Source organism: Microtus oregoni, unplaced genomic scaffold, assembly GCF_018167655.1.
Source record: "Microtus oregoni isolate MIOR12 unplaced genomic scaffold, Mior012 000004F_ref0000308, whole genome shotgun sequence".
Lineage (NCBI taxonomy): Eukaryota > Metazoa > Chordata > Mammalia > Rodentia > Cricetidae > Microtus > Microtus oregoni.
Window position 1 is genome coordinate 60,403,512 of NW_024543063.1, and position 12,571 is coordinate 60,416,082.

At 40.3% G+C, this 12,571-nt stretch overlaps 1 protein-coding gene across 2 annotated transcripts in view; it reads right to left on the reverse strand.

Moving 5' to 3' along the window:
• Positions 1-12,571, reverse strand: part of Rbl2 (RB transcriptional corepressor like 2) — a 50,882-nt gene that overhangs the window by 27,620 nt on the left and 10,691 nt on the right. For both annotated transcript variants that reach the window (XM_041650938.1, XM_041650937.1), the window contains exons 6-10: positions 11,483-11,643; positions 11,339-11,403; positions 10,055-10,241; positions 6,361-6,527; positions 1,522-1,631 (exon numbers count right to left, since the gene is read on the reverse strand). In XM_041650938.1, coding sequence (XP_041506872.1) covers positions 1,522-1,631; positions 6,361-6,527; positions 10,055-10,241; positions 11,339-11,403; positions 11,483-11,643 — 690 coding nt within the window. The remainder of the gene's footprint in view (positions 1-1,521; positions 1,632-6,360; positions 6,528-10,054; positions 10,242-11,338; positions 11,404-11,482; positions 11,644-12,571) is intronic.

Below are 12,571 nucleotides of genomic sequence, written 5' to 3' on the forward strand. Positions count from 1 at the left end.
ACTAACACGAAAGCAGCATATAAAGAACTTAGTGTCTCTGCATGAGATGCACACACTATCACTGTCTCTGCATGAGATGCACACATTATCACTGTCTCTGCATGAGAACACACACTATCACTGTCTCTGCATGAGATGCACACATTATCACTCTCTCTGCATGAGAACACACACTATCACTGTCTCTGCATGAGATGCACACACTATCACTGTCTCTGCATGAGATGCACACATTATCACTCTCTCTGCATGAGAACACACACTATCACTGTCTCTGCATGAGATGCACACACTATCACTGTCTCTGCATGAGATGCACACATTATCACTGTCTCTGCATGAGACGCACACACTATCACTGTCTCTACATGAGACACATACACTATCATTGTCTCTACATGAGACACACTTTATCAGTCTCTACATGACACACACACACTATCACTGTCTCTGCATGACACGCACACACTATCATTGTCTCTATATTAGACATACACACTATCATTTTGAACATAACAATTCTATTCCACTATGGCTTGGTGTTGGAGGTCCTTCAAAGACTTATGTGTTTAAGCTTTGGTACCTTTGGTGGCACTGTTGGAAGGTAGTGGGACCATTAAGAGGTTCTTAACTCATCAGAGACATAGCCCTAAAGGGATTGTGGGCTCCTGGATGAGTTTGTATCCCTTGATCTCCCTGCCATGACAATTCCCCTCACAGAGGTCAGAGCAACTGTACTACTAATCATAAGCTGAAACTTACAAATCAGGAGCTGAACAAACTTTTAGTTTTAGAAGTTAATTATCTTAGATATTCATAGGAACAAGAGCTAACTAATACATACTATACTAAGCAGTATATAACTGGTTTATTATTCTGGTATACTTGGTTTTGATTCCTGACATGAAGAAATTCCCAGGCCAGCTTTAGGCCTGTACCAGTTAGAGACTGAGAACTGCTAACGCAAAAATCCAAAATCTGAGACTTTTTGAAAATCAGCATCATGCCACAAGATGTGTAAGTCAAATACAAGTGCACTGAAAGGTGATGAAAAGGACTAGACTATATATAGGGTATATGAAACATAAGTTACTTTTGTCTTTAGATTTCAGTTCCATGTCCAAAATATTTCATTTTGTATATGCAACAATATAAAGCTGAAAAAAAAACCCTACATATTTCTGGTCCCATGCATTTCAGAGAAGGGAGACTCAGGCTGTGCAGATTCTGACTTTCTAGGTTTTTGTCTTTGTTTTTTTCTATGCTGTTTTTCTATGCTGAAGAATCCAAATACAAATTTCCAGCTTACAAATAAAACCTTACAAATCAAACAGTGCTAAAAGTCCAACATAACAGATTTAGATTAAGCCTTCTGTTTCTGAAAAGGGCCCAGAACTCACGTCACTGACAGAGAAGACGGACCGCTACACCGCAGCCTTCGGTTTACAGGTCTAGTCTTTCCTTGTCTGCACGTAGTCAGACGACTAGGTGAGGAGCAGTCTGGACAACAGTAAATCTTACCTTTAGCACAATTAGTAGAATCCTCATCTGGCTGAAAATGCTGAGAATACAGTTCATGCATTTCTTTCAGTCTGTTAGCAATAGCCTGAGTTGGGTCTCGGGAACATGTCCTAAAAAGTAATGTGAGATTATCTAATGTAACATGTTTTGGCCACAAAGAAATGCAATGTCTAAAAGTATAAATTTTGTTAACATATAAATAGAAAATGCTTTGAACAGACACTATATACTTTGCAAATGAATGAAGGAGATCCCATACTTTCTTTTCAAAGATGGGATTACTATTTCAAGTGGTAGAAGTATTTCTGTGTGGAGTTGTTCACTTTAAGTTCAGTGGACTTGATCTGGGGCTCATGTGATGCTGTGACTGACCCCACAACCTTATATTTCCCATCATTAACAGCAACCAAACTGCCCTCAAGTGACTGTCTAGTGGGCAGCAAAACTTCTGGGAAGAACTCCTGGGAAAAAAAATTAAAATAATAAAGGGGTACAGAACCTATACTATAAGCACATATAAGCCAAGATTGGCATTTTTTAATCCCCCCATATGAGGCTTATTTCATTGACTTTTAAATATATTATTTGTGTGTGGAGAGTTTATATATGTGTATGTTCAAATATTTATGGGCACACATGTGTGGGGACCTGTGCAAGTGTGTGCTTATGTTTGTGGAATCCACAGATCAACCTCAGAGGTTGTCCCTAAGCAGATATATACCTGTTGTTAAAACAGGGTCTCTCACTGAGAACCTGGAGATCACTGATTAAGCTAGAATGGCTGGCCAGCAGCCTCAGGGATCCACCTGTCTCCGACCTAGCACTGAGGTACTAAGCCTTTGCCACCAAACTTTTCATGTGGGAGATAGGGAGAAATGTCAGGTTCTTATATAAAGCAAGCACTTTACCAGCTGAACCATCTCTCTCACCCTCTTGTTCATTGTTTTTTATTAGCAATATATGTTCAGTGCAGAAGTGTCATACAGATCATTACCTTTGGGGCTTTTATAACAACTGTTTTAATCTGATCACAACTGTTTAATTTGATCATACAAATACAGATATAAATCATCAAATTATAACTATTGTATATTTAAATAACTATGTTTTAACTTGATCATATGCATATATATGATTAAATATACATACATAGCAGAACTTTAGCCAGTTTATAAAATTACAAAAGTTCCATACTTGTGATACAGAACTAGAGATAACTATAAAATAAAGTGTAGAATTTTATTTATGAATACATACATATACTTTAAAGTTTATCTGTAGCAGTATTTTAATTGTATTTTAATAAATAAAGCTTGCTTGGTGATCAGGAGAGTAAAACAGCCACACTGGTCAGCCGTACAGCCAGGCAGTGATAACACACACCTTTAATCCCAGTAACCACACTAGTTGTCATACAAACTGGGCAGTGCATGCCTTTAATCCCAGTGGTGCACACCGTTAATCCCAGAACTAGAGAAGATTATAAAATGGGAGGAGACAGCTCTCAGACACAGTCTCATTCTGAGATCCTGGAAGCAGGATCTCCATTTCGGACTGAGGTCGAGGTAAGAGCCAGTGGCTGGTTATTTTGCTTTTCTGACCTTCAGATTGAACCCCAATTTGTCTCCAAGCTTTTATTAATCATGCATCATTTATCAAAAAAAGTTGGCTTTACCTGGCATCTACTGATAATATATAATTCTATTAATAATATCTAAGATTAAAGCTGTCATGACTAGAGATTATAAAAAGATCTGAAAGATTTGGCTACAATATAGGCTTTTATAACATACATCTAAAATGTATGTTAAAGGCAGGAGAATAATGAGTTTAAGGCCAGCCTGGACTACATGGTGAGTTCAAGTCCACAGACTTGATTTGTAACATGGCCGCATTCTGTAATGCAGGCTAGTCTTGAATTTATGATCCTCCTGCTCAGCCCTAAGTGCTAGGATCAGGGCCATGTGTCTGGTCAAGACCCTGTTTCAAAAGAAAAAAAAAGTAAATAATTACTTCTTTGACGGAACATCCAGACAGGTGTTTGGCAAAATTAGGTACTGTAACCTGGCCAAACTGACACATAAAATTAACTACCATATCATATCTAAATCACAAAGTCACATCTCAGCATTAAATTCTACAGGTCAGTTTTCTTATTTTTTCATATGAGGAGGAGATGAGATAGAAAATACACTCAGATTATGCATAGGACTTTGTGTGCACCTAAATTCCCAGAATGTTTTGTCAATTGCCCACTACCAAATTCATTGGAAAGATAAAAATAAAATGCTTCTAAATTCAAGGCATATAAAGGTCATCTGAAAAATCTGACTTAGGAAGAGGCCACTGAAACATGGACTGTTCAGTGTGAATCATAATCAAGTTTAATAATAAAGAGGACTGTGAAATACAAAGGGAAAGTAATCATCCTTGAACTTCAGTTAGCCTAGTTAGCTATGGATGGAAACTGTTGAGGTTTATAGATAGTGTCTTCTTTATTCTATATTACCAGAATAAGCTCATATTGCAGGACATCTACACAATCAAACCATAAAGTCTTAGGAACTTTGGAATGGGCTTTCTCAACTCAACTTGCCTAAGTTATACCCAGAAGTACATTGTGAGCTGGAGATGTCTCTTAGCTGGAGGACATGCATGAAGCTGTGAGTTCCACCCGCACTGCATGACTCTGGCGACAGCAGGAGACTCAGAGGCCTCAAGGTCATCCTCTACTACCTCTGTAGTTGGAGGCCTCAAGGTCATCCTCTACTACCTCTGTAGTTGGAGGCTAGCCCGAGTTATGCCAAACAAATAAAAATTACATTCTGCCTATTGTGTTTTTCTTGAAAAGCCACTGATACTCCTATGAGCCTTGGGCAGAGTAAAGAACTAAAGTAGGCCTTCCCAGGTTAGGAGTGTTCCACAGAGCTCGCAGAAACTAAGTGACTGACACACTGAGTGCTTCCAATCTTTTCAAATCTGAGCCACCCTTCAGAATCTTGTTCTAGATCAATCCCCCACACCATCACTGACATCCCACCCCCTCCTTCAACTTTCTAAACAGCCGGGAATAAGACAGTCTGAGATATTTATAACCACTATCGTACCATCTTTGAAGCAATGCCACTTCTAGCTTGCTGAGTTCCAGCAGGAGTAGTAAACGAGAAGTCTCTAGATTGTGGTTCATACAAAGCAGACTGTCCACAGATCCACCAGTGGGAAATCAGAGGCAGCAACTACCTACAAAAACTACTCACAAAATGTGGCCTCTAGTGGAAGAGTACAGAGATCTTACTGCTGGAACTGTGGCACTTGGTGAGCTATCAGAATTCTCTGAACCTCTGACTCACAAACTCCCCTTTTCAAGTATGAGAAATTGCTCAAGACTTCAAAATAAATTTGTGCTTCCAAAACAGAGCTATTAGTGTTCTGCAAGAGGCAAGTGAACTTAACTGGTTGGTCTATTTGAAGGTAACTTTATGCCCCCAAATACCCAGTTGCAAATGTGGACGCACCAAGAGACAGCACAGAAGTACATGCTGATAATCCCAGCACTTGGGAGAGGAGGCAGGAACACCAGACTTTAGTGTCATCTGTGACTACTTAGAAGGCTGAGGTCAGTTTGGACCGCATTAGATCCTGACATACAAACATATTTTTTTTTCCCTACTCTTCCTTCATCAGTAGTTCTGAATGGGGTCAAAAGTATGTAAGTATATGATTGTGAGAGAAAAAACAGGGAACAGAAACAAAGTATTGGTTGTTCCTTTCACTTTTATGTACATGTGAATTTTTAATAAAAATGTCGAGATGTAAAGTATTGATGCAGGTCAAAATGTTATTATGATCAAGATCCAGAAGATCAACTTCTTAACAATTACAAAAGTATTTCTAGTTAGGAAAAATATTTAGCCCAGGTTGGTGTCATATATGTTTATAATCACAGTTCTCAAGAAGCAGAGGCAGGAAGATCATAAGCTTAAGGCCAGTTTGGTCTACATAGTGAATTCCAGACCAGCTAGGACTGTTCAAAAACAAACAAACAAACAAACAAACAGTTTGTAAAACAAAATTTGAAAAAAAACAACAGATTTATAACTATTAGAATAATAAACCTGCTTTTTTTCCAGATAATGCCAGAATTTTATTTTTTAATATGTAAATTTCCTTATTGATACTAACTATATAGTGTTTTAATATTTTTATTATATAGTAGATTCCATCTATGAACTGTATTTTTCTGAATTATCCTACATGTAAGCACATGTTTTTTTGCTTGGTTGTTTGGTTTGGGAGTGCTCTTTTTAAGACCGGGCTTTATGTAGTCCAGCTGGCCTCAAGCTCATGTGGTGGAGGACGACCTTGAACTCCTGGTCTTCCTGCTTTCACTCCCAAGGCCTCCGATGGAGGTGTGTGCTGGCTGTGCTATTCCTTCACGTTTGCTGCTAACATGAAACTAGACAGTGTCTGCTCTAGTTACTGTCTGCTATACCACATACAAATAAGTCCGAGCAAAAGAGATTGTTTTCTACTTACACATCTTCTTTAAAATTGCTTATTTATGAGACAGTCTCACTCTGGAGCCCAGGCTAGCCTCACACTTGTCATCTTCCTGTCTCAGACTCCTGAGTCATGGAATTACAAGCAAATACCATCATGCATGCTTGCTTATACATTTTATATTGCTGTATCATTTACTGATTAATAAGGCTAGCTATACAATTAATGCAAGACCGTGAAAGAACAACTTGGTAGGGCACTAATACTGAAAATGTATGGTAAGAAATTGAAAAATGGTCAACAACTAACTCTTGGAAGGGAGACAAAATTAAAACCAACCTGAGTATCTGTTCAAGCCTCTCACTGGGTGCATTCCTGAGGCCACTCAGCATGGTGTGAAGGCGACTTAGGCTGTATGTAGTTGTGGAGACGGGGGTCACTGAAGGGTTGTTCTCCTGAACATACCTCACGCCAGTCAGTGGTGTGCAGATTCTAAGTGCTTTAGACTAGAGGGCAAAAATTAAGTTTCCTTAAATTACACCACAAATAGGAATTCAAGACAATGAGATTTTCTATCAACATATTTTAATATATCAAACATCACCATTTTGAGAATTTAAACATAATTCCACTCAGAGCTTCTATTATCCAAACATGTTCTCCCAAATAAGAACAATACATACATAGTCTAGGCAACTAAAAGTTCTCTTTATGTAAATCTTACAGCAGAAGTCTATGCCAGGGTAGGGCGGAGCGCAACGGCACAGTCTGACTTACACATACGGGCTCTATCTCTGTAGGAGCTCCCCTTCAGAGCCCATGCTCAGCACACAGGGAAATCAGGACTGAAAACACTAAGAACATCACTCCCACAGCTCCAGTCCACTGCTGGGGAGTGACACTCAACGGCATGAAAGCAATGGCTGGAATCAGGCCTAAATAAAAACCAATGTATCAAATTTACTTCAGAAGGTAAACATTTCAAAACTAAATAAAAACTAAGTAAAAGGAAAATCTGATGCCCTGCAAGTCCTCATCAGTCACCCCCAGACTGTAGTTCCGAGAATCCATGACAATTCCTCTCAAGCAGACAGGTCTTCAGAGGAGCAAGCTGGCAAACATCTAACATGCATATGAAAAATATGTGAGCAAGAATTTAAACATGAATACATATACTAGCAAATCAGCTTTTCCAACTTTTCAAAGAAACTCTAAAAGGTTGTTAGCTTAAATCATTTTTAATACTCAGAAGTCAGCATTTTCGCTGAGTACTCAATGTTCTCACCCTAGACTTTCAAACGCTTAGCAAAGCTTTCACTTAGTAACAGAACAAACTGCTCGATTCTCAGGACACAGGAAGGCACAAACCATTCACTAAATGGAAATGAATGTGTGTTCTACGTCTTAGCTACAGACATGAAAAAATTCTTATTATTATTTAAAGGCAATAAGATGGTCTGGGTAGATTAGGTGCATCAGATGGCTGCTGCTATTTTGGCTTCTTGCACTGCCCACATCCCTGCCTGTCCTGTGAGATAAAGATGTCCTGGATACATGTGAAGAAGTCATGGCAGCCAGCAGCACATAAAGCAGTCTCGCTCACAAGCAGCACTGGTTTCACAGAATCTAGTGTGATCAACCACAGCTTCCTGCCCGAAGTCCTCCAGGTCAGTGCGGGGCTTCCCTGTGTTGTAGCACTAGTAAGGGGCTTAGCTTTGCAATTCCTTGTGCATTCTCTTACAGGGTACAGAGCTGATATAAAAAAATACTAGGCCAGGTGTGGTGGCGCACGCCTTTAATCCCAGCACTTGAGAGGCAGAGAGAGGTAGATCTCTGTGAATTTAAGGCCAGCCTGGTCTACATAGAGAGTTCCAGGACAGACAGGGGTATAGAGAGATCCTGTCTCGAAAAATCAAAACAACTAGGATGCACCTTTCTCTAGCAGAGACAGGTTTGGTGTGCTCCAGAACTCCGCCTTTAGATCTTTATTCTCCAACAACTCACCAATGGGAATCTTCATTTCCTGATTTTAACCATCCATGCCCAGCTGACTCAGAACACAAAACCACAACTCCAACCTCTCTGGGAAGCTCCAGTAATACATCTCTGAACTGCCCACTCAGTGAGTCAACCAGGATCCCCAAGACATCTCAAATACAATGTGCTAATAACCATCGCTTTAAATCCACCCCAGACTCGCCCTTCCCTCTTGATATATATCAATAGTAGAAGTTTAGGGATAACCACTGTGGCGGGCACTGTACACGGCTCCAGCTGCAGCCCTCCTGGCGCCTGTATTCTAACACAGATAGACAGAGCAGTTCAATTACCTACTTATTTACTAAGAGGGCACCAACAGCAGAGTAAGAGAAATGGAGTCTTGAGGGTGGGAGTGTGCTGGGCTATTGTTTTACAGGAATCAACTTAGCAGAGAACAGAAAAAATGAGGAAGTAAGCCACATGAGTATCTTGAAGAAACATGTCTAGGCAGAGGTGGCAGGGTAAAGGTTTTGAGCTGGTGGCATGCTTGGCATATCTGAAGAATGAGAACAGGTGGAATGGGTGAGGAGAACAGGAGGAGATGAATAATAAGCGACATGACCAGCTCACTCAGGACCTCACAGGCATTTATAAGGACGTACACTTATTCACCCAATAATGCCATAATCCAAATATCAGTAAGTCCTGTGGACGCTATTTCTAAAATGTGGTCCAAATACAAATATCTCTATAAACCAAGCCACCATGAAGAGTTGCTAAAACAGCCTCTTAACATTCTCTTGCCCTGAGCCCGCCTCTCCTAGGCCCTTTAAAAATGTTCATTAGATCTTGTAGGGGTCGTCTTTCCAAATACTCTCTTGAAACATTTCATCTCAACTACAGCCAAAGTCCTTACAATGGCTTCCAAAGACTAATAGGCCTCTTATCTCCTCCCTGCACCCTCACCTTGAGACTCTCCCTTATGAACTACGTTCTTACCACACGGGCCTTCTCACCATGCCTCCAACATCAGACATGTTCCTACCTCAGATCTTAGGAGTTGCTAATCTGCCGGCTTCAAATCAATCCCGTCTGTACCCAAGGCTTTCCCAAGGCTTTCCTCCTCGGTCATCTCAGGACTCTATTAATACTAACTCCTCAGAGCGCTCCAGCCACCATGTCTACAGTGGACCCCAAATCCATACATTCTGTCCCATTCACAATACTCTGTATTATCTATTTTATCTGTCCTATGGACCATCATCCAACATATTTAACTATTTGGTTAGCTATTGTCTACCTTTCCCAGCTAAAATTAAGTTTCTTTAGGACAGGCTGCTTGCTGCTGTTTTGTCCACTGCTGTATTTCTGAGAGTCCAGAACATAACCTAGCATATGAAAACATTTGAGTGTTATCAAATGGTGTTCATGTCTGTAATCTCAGCGCTTAGGCAGCTGAGGCATGATTGCTAGGAATTTGAGGTTAACCTGGGAAGCATCGTGAGACCTGCCTCAACAACAAAAAAGAAAAGGAAAGGAGAGAGAGAGAAAGAGCGAGAAGCACATGGACCAGTGTCGCATCCGAAGCTTCTCAGTTATGGGGAAGGGAAAACTAGAGTCACCAGTTTTCATCATCTTAAAATTTGGTTTCAGTTCATCAGAATTTTCTTCAAGATTAGACTACAGATCCACAGGCCCCAATTAGAGTTGACTGATATTTCCTAAATGTCTCTTGTGTCTACCGTGTAGAGTGAATACCACAGCCCATCTTCCCAAAAGCAAAGACTGCCAGCAAAATATAGCCGTTCAGACTAATGGCCAATTCCCTTCTCACGCCTAATTAAATATTTGAAAGTTGGTGCTAAACCAAAAAATAAACCAATACGCTAACTTGAATTTTCTTTTCCTTACCACAGCACTTAAAGCATGCATACACGCAGGATTATGAAGAGCGAGCATAAGTCCGTTTTCCCCTCGTCCCAGTCCCCCTCTCCCAAGATCTTGAGACATGCTCATTATGTCACACATCTGTTTTCTACTTGGCTTGGCTCACCTTGTCAAGATGCTGCTGCAAGATGTCTTTCGCCTGCATTCGTTCCGCACTCTCTGGACCTGAGGCAGCATTCAGACACCGCGAGAGAGTCCCAACTTCCTCCTCAGCATCCTCGCCAAGAAATATCCGTTCATCCAAATTCCCAGCGGCTAACACATACTCTTCATAAGCCTTATTAACAGCCTTACTATGGGGAAACAGGGCCGTCATTTCAGCTCATGGTCCACAGCACATACTTCATTTTTACTATAAAATCTGGTAAGTTTCTCAAAGTCATATTTTAATCGAATAATTGCTTATTACAAAAGTTTGCTTTATTCCGTATGTCCAGCACACACTGAGCAGTGTATCAAGGTGGGGACCCTGAACCAACCTGCCTTCAATAAGCTAATAAGAATAGCAAATGATAGCACACATTCAATACGCTAAATAATACTAAACTGAGGATAAGCAATAGTGAGCCTGGGTGATCTATAACTGGTATAAGATCATGTAGGAACACTTCCTCTGCTGTTCTTGGCACCTCTGAAGACCTGGTTACTGTCACATTTTGTCACCTCTTTAGTTCCAAAAACCAGTCTTCTGTTCCCTTTTCTTAACTTTATTTATTTATTTATTTAAACAAAGTAGCCTCAAACTTACAGTCTTCTTACCTCAGGTCCCAAGTGCTGGGATGTCAGACATGTACCCTGATGGCTAGCTACAAAATCATTTCTTTTTTCTTTTTTGTTTTTGTTTTTTTTGAGATAGGATTTCTTTGTGTGACCTTGGCTGTCCTAGAACTTAGCTCTGTGGACCAAGCAGCCTTGAACTCTGATCCGCCTGCCTCTGCCTCTTGAGTGCTGAGTGCCACCATACCCGGCACAAAAGCATTTCTTAATTTCAAAATTTATAGTCTAAAATCCCGACTAATAAAATTTTTTTTTAATTTTATTTATTTATTATGTTTACAATATTCTGTCTGTGTGTATGTCTGCAGGCCAGAAGAGGGCACCAGATCTCATTACAGATGGTTGTGAGCCACCATGTGGTTGCTGGGAATTGAACTCAGGACCTTTGGAAGAGCAGGCAATGCTCTTAACCTCTGAGCCATCTCTCCAGCCCCCCCCCCGACTAATAAAATTTTAAGCAGAACAAAAACAAGTAGACGTTTCTAGACCTGTTTTTTCGCGAGTTCTCCCATACAGTACTAAAAGCATCTGAGCACAGGGCACAAAGGCCGAGACTGAGGTCCCCCGCCCCGGGAAAATTCAGTGTCACAGCACACTGCAGCGCACTACTCACAAGCTCTCCCCAAAGTTGCCGGGCTCCAGGAAGCCAGTAAGATTTTCTTCCTTCCCCTTGAGGAGCTAGGATGAAAGGAGCGCCTTAGATTACACGCCACCAACTCTTTATCCAGAAAGCATGCTTATTTCATTGCTTACAAACCTTTTTTTCAAAAAGTTTCCTAATATAGGGTTTCCAGAAATGCTCCTTGATTCCCTTTGCCTCCAACACCAGGCCGTCGTGTAAGGAGCAGAGCTTCTCAATGACACAAGGTGGGTCAGAGGAAGGCTTAGAATCCTTAGGGTGGCAGTCCTCTGATGAGCCTATGATGTGTGAAATCACAGAACAGAGACAGGTCAGCATCAGTTAGCTAACATAAATATTCATGAGTCTGCTCAGGATATGATTGGCATGTGTATCTAATTTATATATGCCTCAGAAAATGAAGAGAGAGCTGTATATGTAGCATCCCCAGTACAAACAAACAAAAAAGGGCACTTTATCCCAGACACATTGCCTCACAATATTCCAGTGGCCAGATTGTTGTGAATTGGAAGGACAGCCTGAGCTATAACATCCTGTCTCACATAAAGAGATGACTACTTACATTATAAATTAAATACTTTTTTAAATGGAAATGAACAAAGTACATCACCACTCAAATGATTTGTTATGTGACCATAGATTGTTAGAAAACTTTTTAAAAAGTTGTTGCAAGAATATCTAAAAAAATAAGAACTGTATTCTGCAAATGAGCTTTACATTCAAATTTTTAAAAATCCACTTAACAAATCACATAGTTCTGCCGCGTGTGGTGGTGCACGCCTTTAATCACAGCACTCAGGAGTAGGCAGGGTAGATCTCTGTGAGCTCAAGGCCAGTGTGGTCTACATAGCGAGATCCACAACAGCCAGAGCTTCAGAGACCTGTCTCAAAAAAACAATCATCATTGTCATCATAATAAATTATTTTATTTCATATAATAAATTATGTATTAATATATAATACACAACTATATTATATATTTATGTTATTATATACAACAATATGTATTATTATATGTAACAATAATATATTATTATTGTTATTATTAATTACCCAATTCAGGCTGGTGAGATGGCACATCAGGTAAAGCCCCACTTCCAAGCCTCACACCCTGAGTTTGGTCCATGACAACTGATTCCCTTCAAGTTGGTTTCTCACATGTGTGCTGTGGTATATACATGCCTCCTCCCTGCCCCCCACTAAAAT